At 42.4% G+C, this 16,257-nt stretch overlaps 1 protein-coding gene and 1 long non-coding RNA gene across 3 annotated transcripts; one reads left to right on the top strand and one right to left on the bottom strand.

Moving 5' to 3' along the window:
* The first annotated feature begins 28 nt into the window (after positions 1 to 28).
* LOC135257547 (uncharacterized) lies at positions 29 to 6,380 on the top strand. Of its 2 annotated transcripts, XR_010330669.1 has the most exons (4): positions 29 to 114; positions 827 to 891; positions 2,347 to 2,577; positions 3,785 to 6,380. It is a non-coding gene; the product is annotated as an uncharacterized LOC135257547 (long non-coding RNA). The 2 variants fall into 2 exon arrangements; XR_010330668.1 differs by having other exon boundaries at positions 106 to 891.
* Positions 6,381 to 6,473: 93 nt separating this feature from the next.
* LOC135257511 (kelch-like protein 38) lies at positions 6,474 to 12,415 on the bottom strand. Its single transcript, XM_064340312.1, has 4 exons — positions 11,857 to 12,415; positions 8,669 to 10,019; positions 8,473 to 8,578; positions 6,474 to 8,082 (listed from the first exon to the last, which is right to left on the bottom strand). Exons 1-4 carry the CDS (start codon positions 11,937 to 11,939, stop codon positions 7,793 to 7,795), a joined length of 1,830 nt encoding a protein of 609 aa, XP_064196382.1. The 5' UTR covers positions 11,940 to 12,415; the 3' UTR covers positions 6,474 to 7,792.
* Between the last annotated feature and the right edge of the window lie 3,842 nt (positions 12,416 to 16,257).

Raw genomic sequence — 16,257 nt, 5'->3', positions numbered from 1 at the left:
CTTATATCCGCGAACGAAGTTTCCGGAAATGTTTACAGACCCGCCCCTTTTGGAAACTCTCCCACAACACGTGGCTTTGTTTATCATCTTGCTCTGTGTTGCAAAACCTAGCAGGTAACGTTATCCGCCTATAGGGTTATGAAAATGGTCACCTGGCCCTCAACATTAACTGAAATCCACGTAATTTTGATATCAGTTCATGTAAAGCTAGCATTTTAAAGCTACGGCCATTAAAAAAAAAAACATGAAATATGGAGAAACTAATCCCTTTTTTTCTAGTTCTCTGTTCTTAAGTTCTCAGAATTCCTCCCCCTCACTCTGTCCAAGTTAAAAATAAAGTCTTGGCTCTTTCGTGGGATTTTGCTTAAGGGGCAAGACAACATTACAATGTTCATCAAATGTTTTGTTGAAACCGTTTTGGTTGTTCCATTGCCCGCACACAGTTTGTGTTAGCTTAGCACCATAAAGTGGAACCAAATAATTGAAAACCCTAAACCAGAACCAATAAGTGTGTATGTGCCGAGCTTCAGATATGTATTATTTGTGTGTTTCCGTGCTGTATTTATACTATTATGTGTTATGCTGACATTTTTGAATTCCTTTTGTTATTAAATGTTAATTTAAAAAAAAAATTGTAAACAGGATGGCAAAGGGCATTTATTGATAGTGCAACTGGATATGGCTGCTTTGATATTACACAGTTAGATGATCTATTACTCGATTAGCTTCCAATGACGTCTTGCTTCTTCAGTTAAATGAAGGAGGAGTGGCAGACAGGGCAGAGTCCATGCTTATTTATGGATCCTGTATTTCCTCTTTTTTGCAGTTTTCCTTCTCCAGCCTTCACACTTTGGTCAGATTAAAGTGTTAAGATAGTGGATTGCACAATGGGTGAGATCTCCCACTCTCAGATACACCGGATAGGATTGAAACAAAAATGCTGCAAGTGCACCATTTTAGGGGCTGCAGTTTTCAGGAAATGGGCTACTTGTTTGGAACTGAACTACAGGCTACTGAACTGGGGAAGAGATTACAGAACCAAATGAGCTTTATCAAATAAAAACACCCACAGAGATACTTTATGTATTTTGACTGTCTCCACCCATCTTTATCTCCCTTCATAGCTGACAGACATAGACACTTTGAAAGTGTAATTAGGAGAACAGCTGTGGACTGATCACTCTCAACTGTGTTTCCACTAAGATTCTAATGAGTGCGCATGCACTAATGACCGTGTAGAAAAAACACTTCTACTATTTCTGAAAATTTTAATTTCCTCCTATGTTTAGCCTGAATGCCAACGGGACAGATTTTGTTTCACTATAAAAACTATATCTTAAAATGAAGTTTCTAGACTGTTTCCATTTCCCCTGTACTTGGTTGGGTAAGTTTATTTGGAGTGAGTTGGCTGATTTTGAGCACAGGCCTAGCTGGCCAGTCGATACAACATGAGATATGATTAATTTGATTAGCTATAGACCAAGGTTCCCAATGAAAGGGGTCTAAACACATTTTTATTGTTTACCCAGGGGACAAGGGACAAGCATCGGAAATTAGCATATGCTATAGATGCTGTGATACATTGCATTGGATATTGTTTGACAATAATCTATGTTTAAATGTGTCTGTCCCTATCAAATAAACATTAAATAAAAATAAACATCACATTCTGTTGTAGATATTCATGTGCTGCTCCTGCTGCAACCTTAGCTGACTGTTAGGCATCATTCATACTATCCAAGACACTGAACCCTGCTGTGGCGTTTGAACTGTGGCCCTTGCTCTATACAGAAAAATTTACATTTTGCCCACTGATGGCTTACTGTTTCTCCAGGGGTGACATCACACCCTGAAGTGGATATTCATGTAAAGCACATCTCTGAACTCCACTACATACGCAAGCTATTGGCCAGAAATTCTGCTCAGTGTCTGAACACTGACAGCCAAAGCCAAACCAAGTACAGTGTGTTTAGATTCAGTAAGATTAATTCATTGTATTTACATGAGTGCTTTCAGAAAATCATGGGGGCAGAGAGGCTGAGAAAGAGAACTGCGATAGTGGGGCATGGTGTTTACATACATATCAGTAGCTTCTGTGCAGACTGTCCATTCCTCCTTTACAAACCAAGGCCTACTGTAGCTCTGGTAATGCATACACCAATGCTTTAGCTCCAGTGTTAGCGAACTCATGAAAACCATTTGAAGTGATAGAAAATTGAAGGAATAAATTATTTATGTAAATTAATGAATGAAGTGAAATCTATTAGTCTTGGCAGGGCAGGGTGTGGTTAGAGGGTAGCCGTGCAGTTACTCTGTCTTCCTCTTTGTTCCTCCATCGGGCCCCAGAGGACTGAAACGCCTGTGGGATGCCTGGGTGAGCGCGGGCTGGCATGCCGTCCCTTCACCACCATTCCCGCCCCAGATGCAGCGGAGTAACCAGAGCTCTGCAGCAGGTGCCTCGCCCCTGCCGGGATGGCCAATGGACCCCTCTGTGGAAAAAAAGGTCAAAGGTCACGCTCACACTGGGCACGGTTGAGTAAGAAATGAAAAACATGGCAAGATGAAGCCCCAGCACAGGTGGGTGAGGGGAGGCGACAGCATTCTAAGAAAGTGATAGATAAAATAAAGTTGTGTTTATGTCCTTGATGTTCTGCATGTGCCGAACACACAGACAGCGATGTGCTGGAGCGTGGCCACTCGCCGGCTTGGCTCTGGAAGCTTATGATTTGTATCAGGTTGGAATCCAAATTGTTTGCATGAAAGTCATACACTGCAGACATATCTGGACACGTTTAATTTTCTGAGCTATTCTCTCCAATAACTTTCAGTTGAATTAATAAAAATACATTCCAGGGTTGTCTTCTGAAAAATATTTGCCATGATTTTGCCATGATTTTTGTTGACCACCCTTCGGATTTGTGGCTCTCGATGTTTAATTACAAATTCCTATGGCATATTTTAGAGATTCATCTAAATGTCTGATGGAAACGTCTGTTTAGTTGATACTGTAACTTCGGATATGATGTGCTGACCTGTTGAAAACCTTTTGCCATTATTTCTCCTTCCTTTTGCTTGTGTGGAATTCTGACGGGCTCGCAATTCTCAAAATACTCTGTCTGGGTTTAAACAAGCATCTGATTCCCAAAGGCCTTTTTCTTATTTCAAAACGATTTCCCCTCAAGTGGACACTAAAAGTGTCCTAGCAAGCCGTAGGTGGGTGCGTGGGAAATTGAGGAAGTAATGACCTCTGTCTGGGGACCTTTATGAGGAACAGCAAATTCAGGGCTTTGGCACAATTCCAAGGCAAATGATGTCACATATTTGATGTAGCTATATTTAGTCTCAGTAGAATTAGGAATACTGGTAAATAGCCAAAGTGGAGGATAATAGATATTTTTTGTCATTTTGTTCATTACAGTGAATATATTGTGACCGCATCCCAGAAGCAATAACAAGAATTCTTACATTCATTAGAGTAGCATGTGACATTTGTCCAGCTGCTCCCAAAATATCTTTTCCCAAACTATGCTTGGTCTCTGGCACAAGCACAGCACTGAAGCTCTACTATCTGGGGGTTTCCTAGACATGAGCAGAACACAAATCTTACCTAATAGCAAATAAAAGGCAAAGGATGGATGAATTGTGGGAAAGGAGAGATGGCAAAATAAGACAACTTCAAAAAATAATTTGCTTCCTAAAATATAGTTTAAGGTTCTACTAAATTACCCGCGGACATAACTGACAGGTTTCTATTTTGCTGTTTTTGTTGTTTCAATGGTTACAGACAACAGCTGACAAAATACGTCTCTGTCAGGCGCACCTGCTGCTGTATGTCAGTTCAGTTTCATCATCCCCTCCTCCTGCCCCCAGACGGTTCGGCTCGCACCTTCCGCCACCACATCTGTGAGGCCGTGTGGCAGCCCACGAGGACACAGGCACATGATTCCTGCGGTGTAATGTTCCCCCTTGTTTGTTTCCCAAAATAACCCTAGCTCACCTATAGTCTTTCTGACCTCGACACCCTCACCTTCCACAAGCTGCGGAGCGAAGATGAAAACAGCCATTAGCACAGTCTGTTCTGGACTAGAGGCAATCTGGTTAAGGTTAGCCTAGACTTTGACACCTGGTGGTGACATTTTATTCTTCACAAATAAACGTGGGGTAATTGAAACAGTGAACATGGAAAGGGAATGCTTGGACACTCTACCAGAACTTTCCACTGAGAGCCATTTGATATGCAGCTTAAGTTTCCTGATGCATTGAAGAGAATGAAACACCAACTTAAGTCTCCCTTGAAACTTTTTAATGACAAACACCATCTAATTACTTTGTTTCACAATCACAGTTTAAAAACAAAGAATTTAATTCTGTAATTCCCAACTTTATTTCTGGCTTTTCGGAGCTTGAAAATACTTAAAATTCCAAAAGTCTGGTATTTAAATGTGTCAATGCTGTATTTCCACTTCCGGTTCACTTACACACACGCACACACACATCTGGAACAGAACCAATATTCAAAAATGGAGATAAATTTGACCCAAACAATTACCGAGGCATCTGTGTGAAAAGTAATCTGGGGAAGCTTCTTTGTAGTATCATAAATTCTAGACTATTAACTTTCCTTCAAAAATACAATGTCTTGAGTAGAAGTCTGGATTCTTATCAAATCACAACACAACTGATCATATTTACACCCTACACACCCTAATTGAGAAACATGTAACCCAAAACCAAAAAAGAATATTTGCTTGCTTTGTTGATTTTAGAAAAGCATTTGATTCTATTTGGCATTAAGTATTATTCTACAAAGTCATCGAACGTGGTGTATGGGGTAAAACCTATGATCTCGTTAAATCAATGGGAACAAATGCAGTGTAAAAAATGGCAAAAAAAAAGAGAGAACAAATTTCTTCTCTCAGGAGTGTGGGGTGAGACAGCGCTGTAACCTAACCCCAACACTATTCAATATCTATATTAATGAATTGGCAAACATATTAGAAAAATCTGCAGTGCCTGGTCTCACTCTACCCGACTCAGAGATGAAGTGTCTGTTCTATGCAGATGGCCTGGTTCAGAATAAATCAAATTGCAACAAAATAATTTTACTTCTTGGGAATCACAAACAAAATCACAAAGTAAAAAGAAATGTCATCTGGCCCCAAAAATAATACACTGTAGCAAACTACCTGACCACAGTTACTGACAAAAAAATCCAAAAAAACTGAGAACCACCTTAACGAGGTACAGACACAGCAAGCACCACCTAGCCACAGAGACCGGCAGGCACAAGAAATCATGGCTGCCAGAAGAAAGAAGATTGTGCCAACAATGTAAAGACAATAAAATTAAAACAGAGAAACACTTCCTGATTGAATGTGCCAAATTCACCCAAATTCGCCAAAAAATTCTACCCCCAAATTAGCCAAAAAATGTCTCCGATTCAACAATACACCTGGCGCAGAAAAGCTAGGGGAAACAAAGACTGCTGCATACTAGCAGCACTATTTTTGTTCTCTTGTCACACTCTGTGAGTGACCCTGTTATGCAAACATACACTGTTCTCTGAAACATGTATTGCCAGCCATCCCTTCTTCTCATTCTGCTGTCCACCAGGTGAGCTGTGCAGCCACTTCCGTGGGCGGAGTCTGTACACTTCAGGTGCGGGTGACCAATGCAGGCGGACCAATGGAGAACAGTAATGTTGAGCAGGGAGGTGTGGGCAGCGCTGCTGCAGACTGAAACCACCCCTCCCTGGGTGATGCTATTGGGAATTGCGTGTTGCCCTGCAGTTCATCCATCCACATTCAGTGGCAGCTGGCAGCTGGCATGGCCAGGATTAGATCCATGATGTGGGACACAATGCTGCACCGGGATTTACTGCTGTAATATTTCTGCAGTAATATTTTTCTAATAATATAATGACTGATTTCCATACCACACAGGATGAAACCGCTGTCTTTAAATGGGTTTATTTCTCTAGTATCTAATCTTATCATTTGGAGACATAATTAAATGCATGGCACTCCATGAAGGTTGTGGGGGTGATATGGAATTCCCTCTTGGTTGTTTAATTTGTCTGCACCTGATATAGACTTGTGTCCTCTTTCACAGTTCCTACTGGCATGTCTGGGCATGTTGTTTGCACTCCTCCCTAGAATATCTAAGTGCTCTGTCATAAAAAACACATGACTGAGGCTGATGAACTTGACCCCAGAGAATCGGTTAGCCTTAGCTGAGCTGCAGCAGATGTCACTTAATTACTACAACATACAGCATGAATAAGCCCATAACATCTCTAGAAAAAAAACGGTTGTTTGTAATGAACACAGAAAATTACACTTTCTGTGTTGTGTTTTATTATACTGTGCAGCCATTAAAGTCTTTAAGGAGCTATTGTGCTGCTATTTCCTTGATGAAGTCTGTTATTTGCTTAAAAGAAATTAAAACAATAATATGAGAAGGGACACAAAAAATGTTTTTGTATTTATGTATTTTGTAGAAATCGTTTTATCAAATAATTATAAAACAAAGTAACACAACAAATATACAAAGGTAAGTAAGTACCATCAGCATGCCGACACAGTGAAAAATGAGAAGGTTCAATCTGTAACAGGAAAGTCATTGGGTCAGTTGGGGTTCTGAAGAGGATTTGTGAGGAGAGCAACAACAGTATACACAGACAAGCAGAAACAGGCAGCAACCATGGTGACCCATAGTTCCCATGGTGATAGTGGTTGTCATGGACTAGTTGAGCAGCAGCCTCACTTTGATTCAATGTCACAGTGATCACCGAGTCCTGTGTTTCCAGCTGTGAGTTTATCTTCAGCTGTCGAAACTTGCACTTTGTTCTACATTCAAAATGTCTATAAATACACTGGGAGCAGTAACTATATTCAGCATATCCTATATATATTTATGTAACAGACTATGTTTTGCTTAAATTGTTTGTTGGAAACCTGCTGCTAAGATACTATGGGAAACCTGAAGACTGCTTAGTGACTATATGCTATTAAAATAAATTAAATTACACAGGTTTTCACAGTTTTCATACGACCCTGACAAACCACAAAATGCAATCTTGTAGTGTGCAGAATCAACACTTGTTTCATGATTTCATGGGCTTCTACTCCTAATTAAATGATAGAAGTGTGTTAGTCGGATAAGCAAAATATCTAGCCGAGAATGGAAATTTCCCATTTCATTGTGGTTTAATGTCTATATTATACAGCTTACTGAATATGAAAATTAATTATTAACACATGTACTATTAAGAATCAAATTCACAGGAATGTATTCAATATTGAGGCTTGCTCAGTTCACAGATATTACATCTTTTAAATGTTTTTCTATCTGTAGTTAGTTTTTTTGTATTACAAATGATATGGCTTAAATTATTTTGAAGTACAATGTTTTAAAAAAACTCTTCTTATGTGAAATGTGTGGTCTTTCCTGTACTATGGCACTAATGCAGAACAAGTGTGCTAGACCATCATTTATGAACAAAGATTCCTTTCCAAGGAGAGCTAGACAGTTAACCAGTTGTTACAAGGGTTTGTGTCAAGACTTACTGCTGAGCAGTTGTTTATGTAAAGTGTATCTAAGAGACTTCTGCACACTCTTGAGGCCAATGTGCTGCCTTGACTCTTGAAGTAAAACATCTTCCGATTTAAGACATACCACAGGGCCTTCCATGCCGACCATTTTGTAACACATTTTGAAATGGGCCTGTAGTATGAGGAAAAACCCATCACAATTGTAATTCTCTCTAATTATGAAAAATGTTCCATGTAGTTCAGGGCGGGTGAGGTTTGTTGGAGACGCAGAAGAGGGGAAGAGAGCCATGATCGAAGAGCTTGTATGGCAGCGTCCCTTTGCAGGTCCACGCATCTGTGTTGGGGTCATAGCACTCGAAGGCGTCCGAGTCCTCGATGACGTCGTTGCTGGTGATGTAACGGCCGCCCGTCACGTACAGCTTGTTGTCGATCACGGAGGCAGCGTGATGCATCCTCCTCTCCTTCATGTTCTTGCACTTCACGAACTTGTTGGCTTTGGTGTCATAAGCAATAACTCTCCTTGTGTAGCCTTTAAAAAAGGTCAAGCAGGGCAATTAAAGCCTGGACAAAATTGCTGCTGGTATATAGTGATACATAACTCTCCGTTCCCTGAGAACTGCCGCCATGTAATTGACTAAAATGCACAAGCATAAGACAGAAGATCTTTGTTCAGAATATTAGTGAAAATATGTTTGTTTTAAAATAATAATTTTGCAATTTTTCAGTTTCACTTTTGCCTAAAGGGTTAAAGTATTTCAGATAATTACTTAACCCTGATCTTGTTTCAGTACAGAGGAAATTAATACCTAAACAGAAACAAGACGTACTCCTGGTTTATTTTTAGCACGAGGTGTTTGAATCTTGTGTTTTATGTTACACAATTTCCAGTGCGATTTGTTTACGGACGTGTTGTGCGTACCTCCTATGATGTAGATTTTGCCCTCCATGGTGACAGCGGGGGCGCACACATTTTTCACGGTCCTGGTCTCCAGCCTGGACCACAGGTTCCGAGTGATGTGGTACACCTGGGGAGAAACCAAAGAGGCGCCTCATCCATCGGCGGTCCTCGAAAACAAACGAGCGAGGACACTACACTCCACGAGACGCTCTCTGACCTGTATCATCCTGACGGGGTTCTGCATGGCGTCCTCCCCACCGAAGACGTAGATCCTTTGGTCGACGGCGGCCACGGCCGGGTGGAGGACAGGCGTGGGCATGGGGGCCATGGGCTCCCACAGGTCGAACATGCTGTTGTACCGCTCCACGGCCCCGGAGATGCGCTTCTCGGGCCCGATCCCTCCCAGGACGAAGATGAAGTGCATGTAGGAGATGCTCTGGTGGGCATAGCGGGGCCTCCGCATGGGCTCGGCCACCCTCCACTGGTTGGTCTTCAGCGACAGCGTGTAGACGTTGGCGCTGACTGTGCCCCCCCCGATGCCCATGGTGAGCCCGCCCAGCACGTACAGGATGCTGTGGATGCAGACGTAGGCGGCCCGGTACAGCCGCACGGGCAGCTTGGCCAGCCGCTGCCAGCGCTGGGTCCGCTCGTCGTAGAGCAGCGCCTCGCGCGACGTCTGCTCGCCGTTCTTGCGCCCGCCCACCACCACCAGCGTCTCGCGGCAGGTGTAGCGCCGCGGCGCCACCCACGGCGGGCCCAGGTCGCCGGGCCACTGGGAGCTGACGGAGAGCATCAGCCTCCGCACCGACTCGATGATCTCCGTGCACAGGGTGGAGGACTGGATGAGCGGGTCGTTGGCGATGAACTGGAAGAGGTAGGTGGGGTGGATGTAGCGCAGGCGGACCTTCTTGAAGAGGTCGTGGATGGCGCCGCGGCGGTAGAAGGGGTCGTGGTGGATCCAGGCCAGGAGCGTCTCGAAGACCTGCTCCTCCTCGGCACACAGGCGGTCGTCCTCCAGGTAGCACATGAGCTCGGGCAGCGGGAGCTCGCGGAAGTCCTCAGAGGCGGCCACGTCCGAGAAGCTCTGCACGGCCATCTCCCGGGCCTTCTCCCGGAGGCTGGCACAGTGGAGGATCTCCGACAGCCGGACCATGCTCAGGCAGTTGTCCGGGCTCAGCTGCCCCTGCAGGAAGGCCGAGCACGCCTCGAAGAGCCGGGGGTACTGCAGCATGGAGGCGGCCTGCATCAGGGGCAGGACCATCTCCATGGTGATGGTGACGGAACCGGTGTACACGTAGTCCACGATGTCGCCGAGGATGCTGGCCGAGATGCCCTTCAGGTCGACCCGGGTCTGCTGGCGCTCCCTGAAGTTGCTGCAGAACATGGCCCGGAAGTAGGGGCTGCTGGACACCAGGATGGTCCTGTGGCAAGGGATCTCCTCGCTGTCCGAGCAGAGGAGGACGTCTGTGAAGATCCTCTCCTGCCTCAGGCCATTCAGCTGGGAGAGAAGGTGTGAGGAAAGCTCACTGTCCTTGTACTGGTAGAACTCGAGCATTGGCCTGTCCATTCTGTGAGACAGGAGAGAGGAGAGAGGGAACCATCTGCTTTATATGTTCATGGGCACAAGATACATACATTTCTATTTACATTTTTGAATCTATTCTGGGAAAGTTCAGGAAAATCTTGCATAAGTGTACCACCCACACCAGTGGAAGGATTATTGAAGCTAAAGCATAGTATGCATTGCTCTATGAGCCAAACTGTGCCACTCATACCAACCATTCATCGGAAGAGAGAATTACTTCTCAGTGTGGTAGCCTGGTGTATTGTTGGGAGGATGTTGCGGTTGCAGTGGTAATCCAAAGAACCCTGGCCAATTTAAACCCACTCTGGCAGGAAAAGGCCAATTGTGTCCCACACACTAAAATGCTCATGGCATTGGCTCACAGTACAGGCTCAAACCTATACTTATAGGCCCCAGCCTGCACACATGATGTGCACCTTTACTAAGAGAATCAAAATGTTGGCCATTTATTTTATCCTACGCATTCAATAGTACACACTGCAGGCTCCAATCCCCATTTTTGTTCTTGCTTACATTTATAGTTTGAATGGGACCTCCTAGCTTTATTCCAAAGGCTTACATTCAATGTAAAATTGTTATGACTATTCTCCCCACTTCATGGACAATGACTCAATCACCCAGAATACATTTTGCTCATTTATCTTCCCTGTGTAACATTGTTTCTTAAGACAGACCTTGATGCAACGTAGTGTCACTGACACATACGCTCATTTATATTTTCTCTTTCCTGAATCACTTTGATATATATGTCCGCTGGACATCAAATGCTAATTTTAAAAAAGTGGCTATATCATAGCCCAACTGTCACTTTAGACCCCAACAATTTGTTTCCTTGATTGTTCTGGCATTTAGACACGTACAGTTTACAGTGATATCATCAACCCTGGCTTTTGCATTGTCTAATCTCCTCAGAGACAGCTACTGAACTAATTTAGGTTAAATTATGTTACATTTTGCATTATGATTGCTATTAAGTATTATTACTTCGCAGCCCATTAAAAGCCATTCAATGGCACCCAAGCACTTTTGGAAAGAGACTGATCATTTCACATGCAGTTTTTTGTGTGACAACTCACTGATAAAGAGTACCTTTCTATAAATTTAAATTTGAACATTTTGTCTGTAGAAAAAAATTCAGATGTAAACAGATCACTAATTAATTTTTAAAACTGCTCCAAATACTAAATAAAAGACCAGGAAGATAATTAAGATTATGCATATCAATTACACAGAAAACTCAACATATGGAGGAACACGACATTTAAGTATCAGGTGGCGTGCAGACTGAGAGGATATAAATGGCACCATGACATTTGCAATATGGACATGATGTAATAAAGGGAAAAATATACACAAAAAAATGTTTATGGCAGATATTTTCTAGAAACCCTTCTTTAAGCAGCACAAACATGTTTACATCCACATATTAAGGATCAAAATATTCTAATCTCATATGAAGTAGACAATTAAAATTTACTTTGACAGATTTTAAAATAATTTGTGTAAGCCTCTGCGTGATCTTTTCAAAGCATCAACAAAAAAAAATCAAGAAAATATATCTGAGAAAAAATGTCATATCCTGCACAGCTCCCATAATTCCTGGCTGATAAAAGACACATGCCAGTCCTTTGCCACCCCCGTCCATATGGATCAATGGAAACTGTTATGCTGTGTTACGCCAATGCCACCTGCCACCATGGCCGAAGCTATTAAACACAAAGAACAGACATTCATTGTATTTATTTATGCATCTCTACCTACTCAGACTCTAGCCCTGTCACACACAGCTCAGCACTTCCTGTTTGGCAGTGACTTCTTACCTGTACTCCTTGTCTGTGTCATTTAGGCTCAATCTGTTTCTTGAATCTGGGGTACCTTCATCCCAAAACGCAAAGCGTGGCATTTTCGTACGCTTCCCTTCCCCCTTTCTTGCTCACCTCTTTCCGTACTTCACCGAAAGTTTCAGGAGGTGGTGTTTAGGGAGGAAGGTGCCGTGACGTTTGTTGTTATGGTCTCGGAGCTAGCCGTGAGGCCACGGGTTGCGCATTCCAGCCCTAAAAAAAGCCTGAGCCAAGCGAGTATCTAACGGCTGCACACGTGACCCTTCCCTTGTTTTGTTTCTTTCCTCAGCGACACGAGAGCGTCTCTGGCTTTGCACAGCGTGTTCAAGTTGACCCATGTCCCCGTGTGTTTACTGAGGCATCGACAGGCCAGTGCTGCTAAACCCTGTGGTTATTTGAGGAGCTGGCCCACCGCTTGGAAACAGCGCAGGCACACTACCCAGGCTTGTGTTACCCTGGATGCCAGTAAATATAGTTTACGATGAAGGTTGAACTGAATAAGTGGAACAGCTGAACTGAAAGGCTTAGCTGTCTACACTGAACACCTCTGCTGAAGAGGTAAGTGGAGAGGTGCATTGTGGGCCATCAGTAGCAGGTATGTGAGACACATCCTGCTATTGCTGAGATCTGGATTAGGGGACATGGACTACAGCTGTTCAAAGACATAGTATAGTTTCTTCTGGTGTTTCTACTTCAGCTAGTGACAAATAGTGAGTTTATGTGGTGCAAGTGACCACAGTTCTGATCCCAAATTTTGACCCCAGCCGTGACCTCTATATCTACAGTCTTATCAGTGTTATGTTCATTAGGTCACTACTTGTTATCACAATTTTCCTATTAGAGCCCAATAAGTAACTAACTATTGGTTTATTAGCACAGCACATACCCAGAAGATTGGCAGACAGAAGATTTTCAGACTTATCACATATTTAAAAGTTAGACGACTGATAAGTGAGGCTGAATTGGCTCTAGACCTACTGGCTCACCATGAAAAGTTAGCTACTTCCTAATCTAAAGGAAAAGACAAACCTTCATCGTGAATGTTTCAGAACAAATATTGTAACGCATTTTTAACACGAGTGACTGGGAAATACATGCACTTCCAGATATTACAGCCAAATATTTAGGAGCCATACACTTACTAAGGTTGTTTGCTTTTTAAATATATGTATTAAGCATAAAAGGTTTATGCTTTCTAATTTATGCAAGCTTTGAAAAAATACCTTATTTGTTTCATCCAGGGAAAAAAGATTCTATTCTAGAAAAAAATCTAAATTGAAGGTCTTTCTCTGTTTATATGTTTTAGGTCCAACCCTCACCTAACCGCACCGTCTCTCGTTGAGAGACCTGTGTTACTTTCCAGTTCAAAAACATCTGCTTTGTAAGTTATACTTTGATGATAGACATTTAAATTACTTTGACTATAATATCAGACTTTATAATATTCTTAAAATAATTCGGAGCAATGGCTGTTACAGTAAAACCACTGAACTTAGTGGTAGCCATTTCCTCCCCATGTGACTATGGACAGCAATATAGATAGTTAAACACTGCCATCTAGTGTTACTTTTTTATGCACAATGTTGCAAAGTGCTTCAGCTGGGTAATAAACTGTTCACTGGAAAAAGACACAGATGTATGGTAGGCCACAGTAGAAATGACAAACAGCTATAATTAATTTCTGAAAATAAGACACTCTTACTTCACAAATATTTGTGCATTGTCTTCAAAATACTGTGAATATCTTGACTGATAAAACAATAGGATGATCAAGAGGCAGAAGACAAGTATCTTTTGTTCTCTAGCACAGTGTTTCTCAACCTTCTTCTTTCTGCGGCACACTTTCCAAATTTACAGAATCTCATGGCACACCACTCTCAAAAGCATAAAAAATAAACACGCTGCAGCCCCCCTCCACACACGCCCGCACGTAGGCCTAAATGTTCTTTTGGGGTTTTAATTAAGCTGTATGCATTTTAATGACATTTATTTTGACTTTTGTGAATGGGATTTGTTCATGTAAGTTTTTTAAATTCATTTGAACATTAAAAATTTTTTAAAGGATTTTTCACACAGCACACCTGACCTCGCCTGACGGCACACCAGATTGCCCCAGCACACTGGTTGGGAAACCATCATAAAACTGCACCACAACTACAGGAAGAACTCAGTGCAACTAGAAAAAAACCAGTTCCCCTGACAACAGTGAAAGCGCAACTATGATCTGCTGGTCTAAAAGGATGTGTATCTAGCAAAAATCCCTTGTATGTTACATGTACTGTTAACAAGAAGACTCCAGTGGGCCATGCACCAGCAGCACTGGACGAAAAAGATCAGGTAAAGGCAGATGTACATTGTTTTAGACCAGCTGACCACAGTTGCCATTTCACTGTAGTCAAGGTTCAGTATCAAAAGATATTTGTAATTAACATTACTGCCCATCAGCTGGACACTTCTGAGTGTGTACTGAACACTGCACCTGGAAATTTTAAGTTTCTTTACAATTCATCACAGGGAATACTCTCATCACAATATGTTATCTTGTTTAATAATTTGTTTAATTTTAATTAAAGCCAAAGGAGGCTATTTTGAGGAAAGTTGTGTCTAAGATTATTTTTAAGTCAAATTCATCTTTTTGTGTTGTTGTAGGTAAAAATTTAAAAAGTGTATACCTTGGTTTATCATTCAGTATATGTGCATATATGAACAGAATTCTTCTCTACCTAAGGTTAAAAATAATAAATAAATAAAAACAGGTGGCCTAAATATTTTGGCCTGTACAGTAGGTTGTATTATTATTTAATGTATATTCTTTAGCAGATATTCAGCTGTTTTGTTTGAGGAAAGGATACATTTAGAAATGAATGCATGGCTGAGTTCATATTTTTATTGTGCTTAGCGATGCCCACCCGTATGGGCTAATATGACTATTTCCATATTGACAGATCAATGCAATGTCAACATACCTCATCTAATACCCATATATACACAAATGTTATTGCAAACAAGTCAAACAATAACAAATTACAATTCAAAGTACCAAAGGGAGCTCCTCAAGTAATCATTCTTCCTCACACCCACCCTCCACAATCTGTATTGCTTTACACTCAGTGACCTGCAGTTTATCTCTTTCACCTACTGCAGTGGAATAGGCCTTCAAGAGTCACATCCATCTCGCAGCTCCTGTAGGTCCCCCTGGATGGAGCTCAAAGGCACCCACAAATCACCAGGACTTTACTGTGGCTTCCTTCCTCTCCTACGTCCTCTGCATAAGAGCCATTACTTTCCTGAGGAACCGCTCAGGCACAGGTCAAACCGCAGCGTTCCCTGTTTGTTTCATCTTCTCAAGCGCTTTCTTACAAGCAGCGCTAGTGCTTCCTGAACCTGAAAATCAATAGGAGTTCACTCTTTTGGAATTCAGTTGTTGTCCCGTTCCGTTTTTTTTCTCATTATTTTCCACTGTTGGAGCACCCGATCGTGTGTTTGTGTGGCCATTCACACGTGTGCGGTGTACAAGACTGATTGGAGGGGTCATCCCAGCGGGCAAGCGGTCCTGAAGTGAAACACTGCCCCGCACACTCGTTTAACAGACCCGTGAGAACAGTTTGTTTTTGCGGATAAGATAAACCTGGCTGTAAGGGAGTTTTCTCCAGGTTGACAAATTCACTGCATTGCATCACGCTGTGCGGAGAAATAATGACCAGCTCCGACAGCATAACAAACCAAGAATGGCCAGGACTGGTCCTGGAAATAGATACATAGGCCAGGGTCTGCTGCGTTTTGTTTTCAACTAACAATCCAGCCGCTAATTTAGACCCAAGAAACCTGGTGAAGTTCTGAGTAACAATGAAAATCTGCAGACCCAGCAACACTCCAGGACAAAGGATGGGCACTCCTTACTCACACACTGTGAGTAACTCATTTGTTTTCATTGTGTTACAAATGTGGTTTAAAATGCACTGTAATCAACACAGCCCTCAAGCACGCAGTGGGGGGATTGGTGCTCTTGCTCATTCTCACATATTGTCAGAGAGATGTAAATGCATCAAAGAAAAATGTCTGTGAGCAGAGGTACCTTCTTCCTCTCCTACATTCATCACCACAATCACCATCGCTTCATAACCACAATCGCCAAGTGGAAAGTCCTGCTCATATGTGGTAAAACTGAGGCAGGCTGTGGCCTCTTGTCATGTGACATAATGCTCAGCCCGTTCACAGGGAAACACAGAATGCAATAATGAACATGCTGAACACTGCATCAGCTTGAATCTAGCCTTCCGTTTAATTTGAAAAGCAACAGCTGTGACTGCCTGGCTTTCTATTGGAGCTATAGGAAAGGGAGCTAGCTGATTCAGACTGATGCTTTGAAACCAAGGGGTG

Source organism: Anguilla rostrata, chromosome 1 (assembly GCF_018555375.3).
Source record: "Anguilla rostrata isolate EN2019 chromosome 1, ASM1855537v3, whole genome shotgun sequence".
NCBI lineage: Eukaryota > Metazoa > Chordata > Actinopteri > Anguilliformes > Anguillidae > Anguilla > Anguilla rostrata.
This window is presented reverse-complemented; position numbering and strand designations above follow the sequence as displayed.

Coding starts and splice junctions, on each gene's coding strand:
- LOC135257511 (XM_064340312.1), bottom strand. CDS start 11,939: ATGCCACGCTTTGCGTTTTGGGATGAAGGTACCCCAGATTCAAGAAAC. Junction 10,020..11,856: donor GACACAGACAAGGAGTACAG/GTAAGAAGTCAC, acceptor CCTGTCTCACAG/AATGGACAGGCCAATGCTCG. Junction 8,083..8,472: donor CAAAATCTACATCATAGGAG/GTACGCACAACA, acceptor CCTTTTTTAAAG/GCTACACAAGGAGAGTTATT.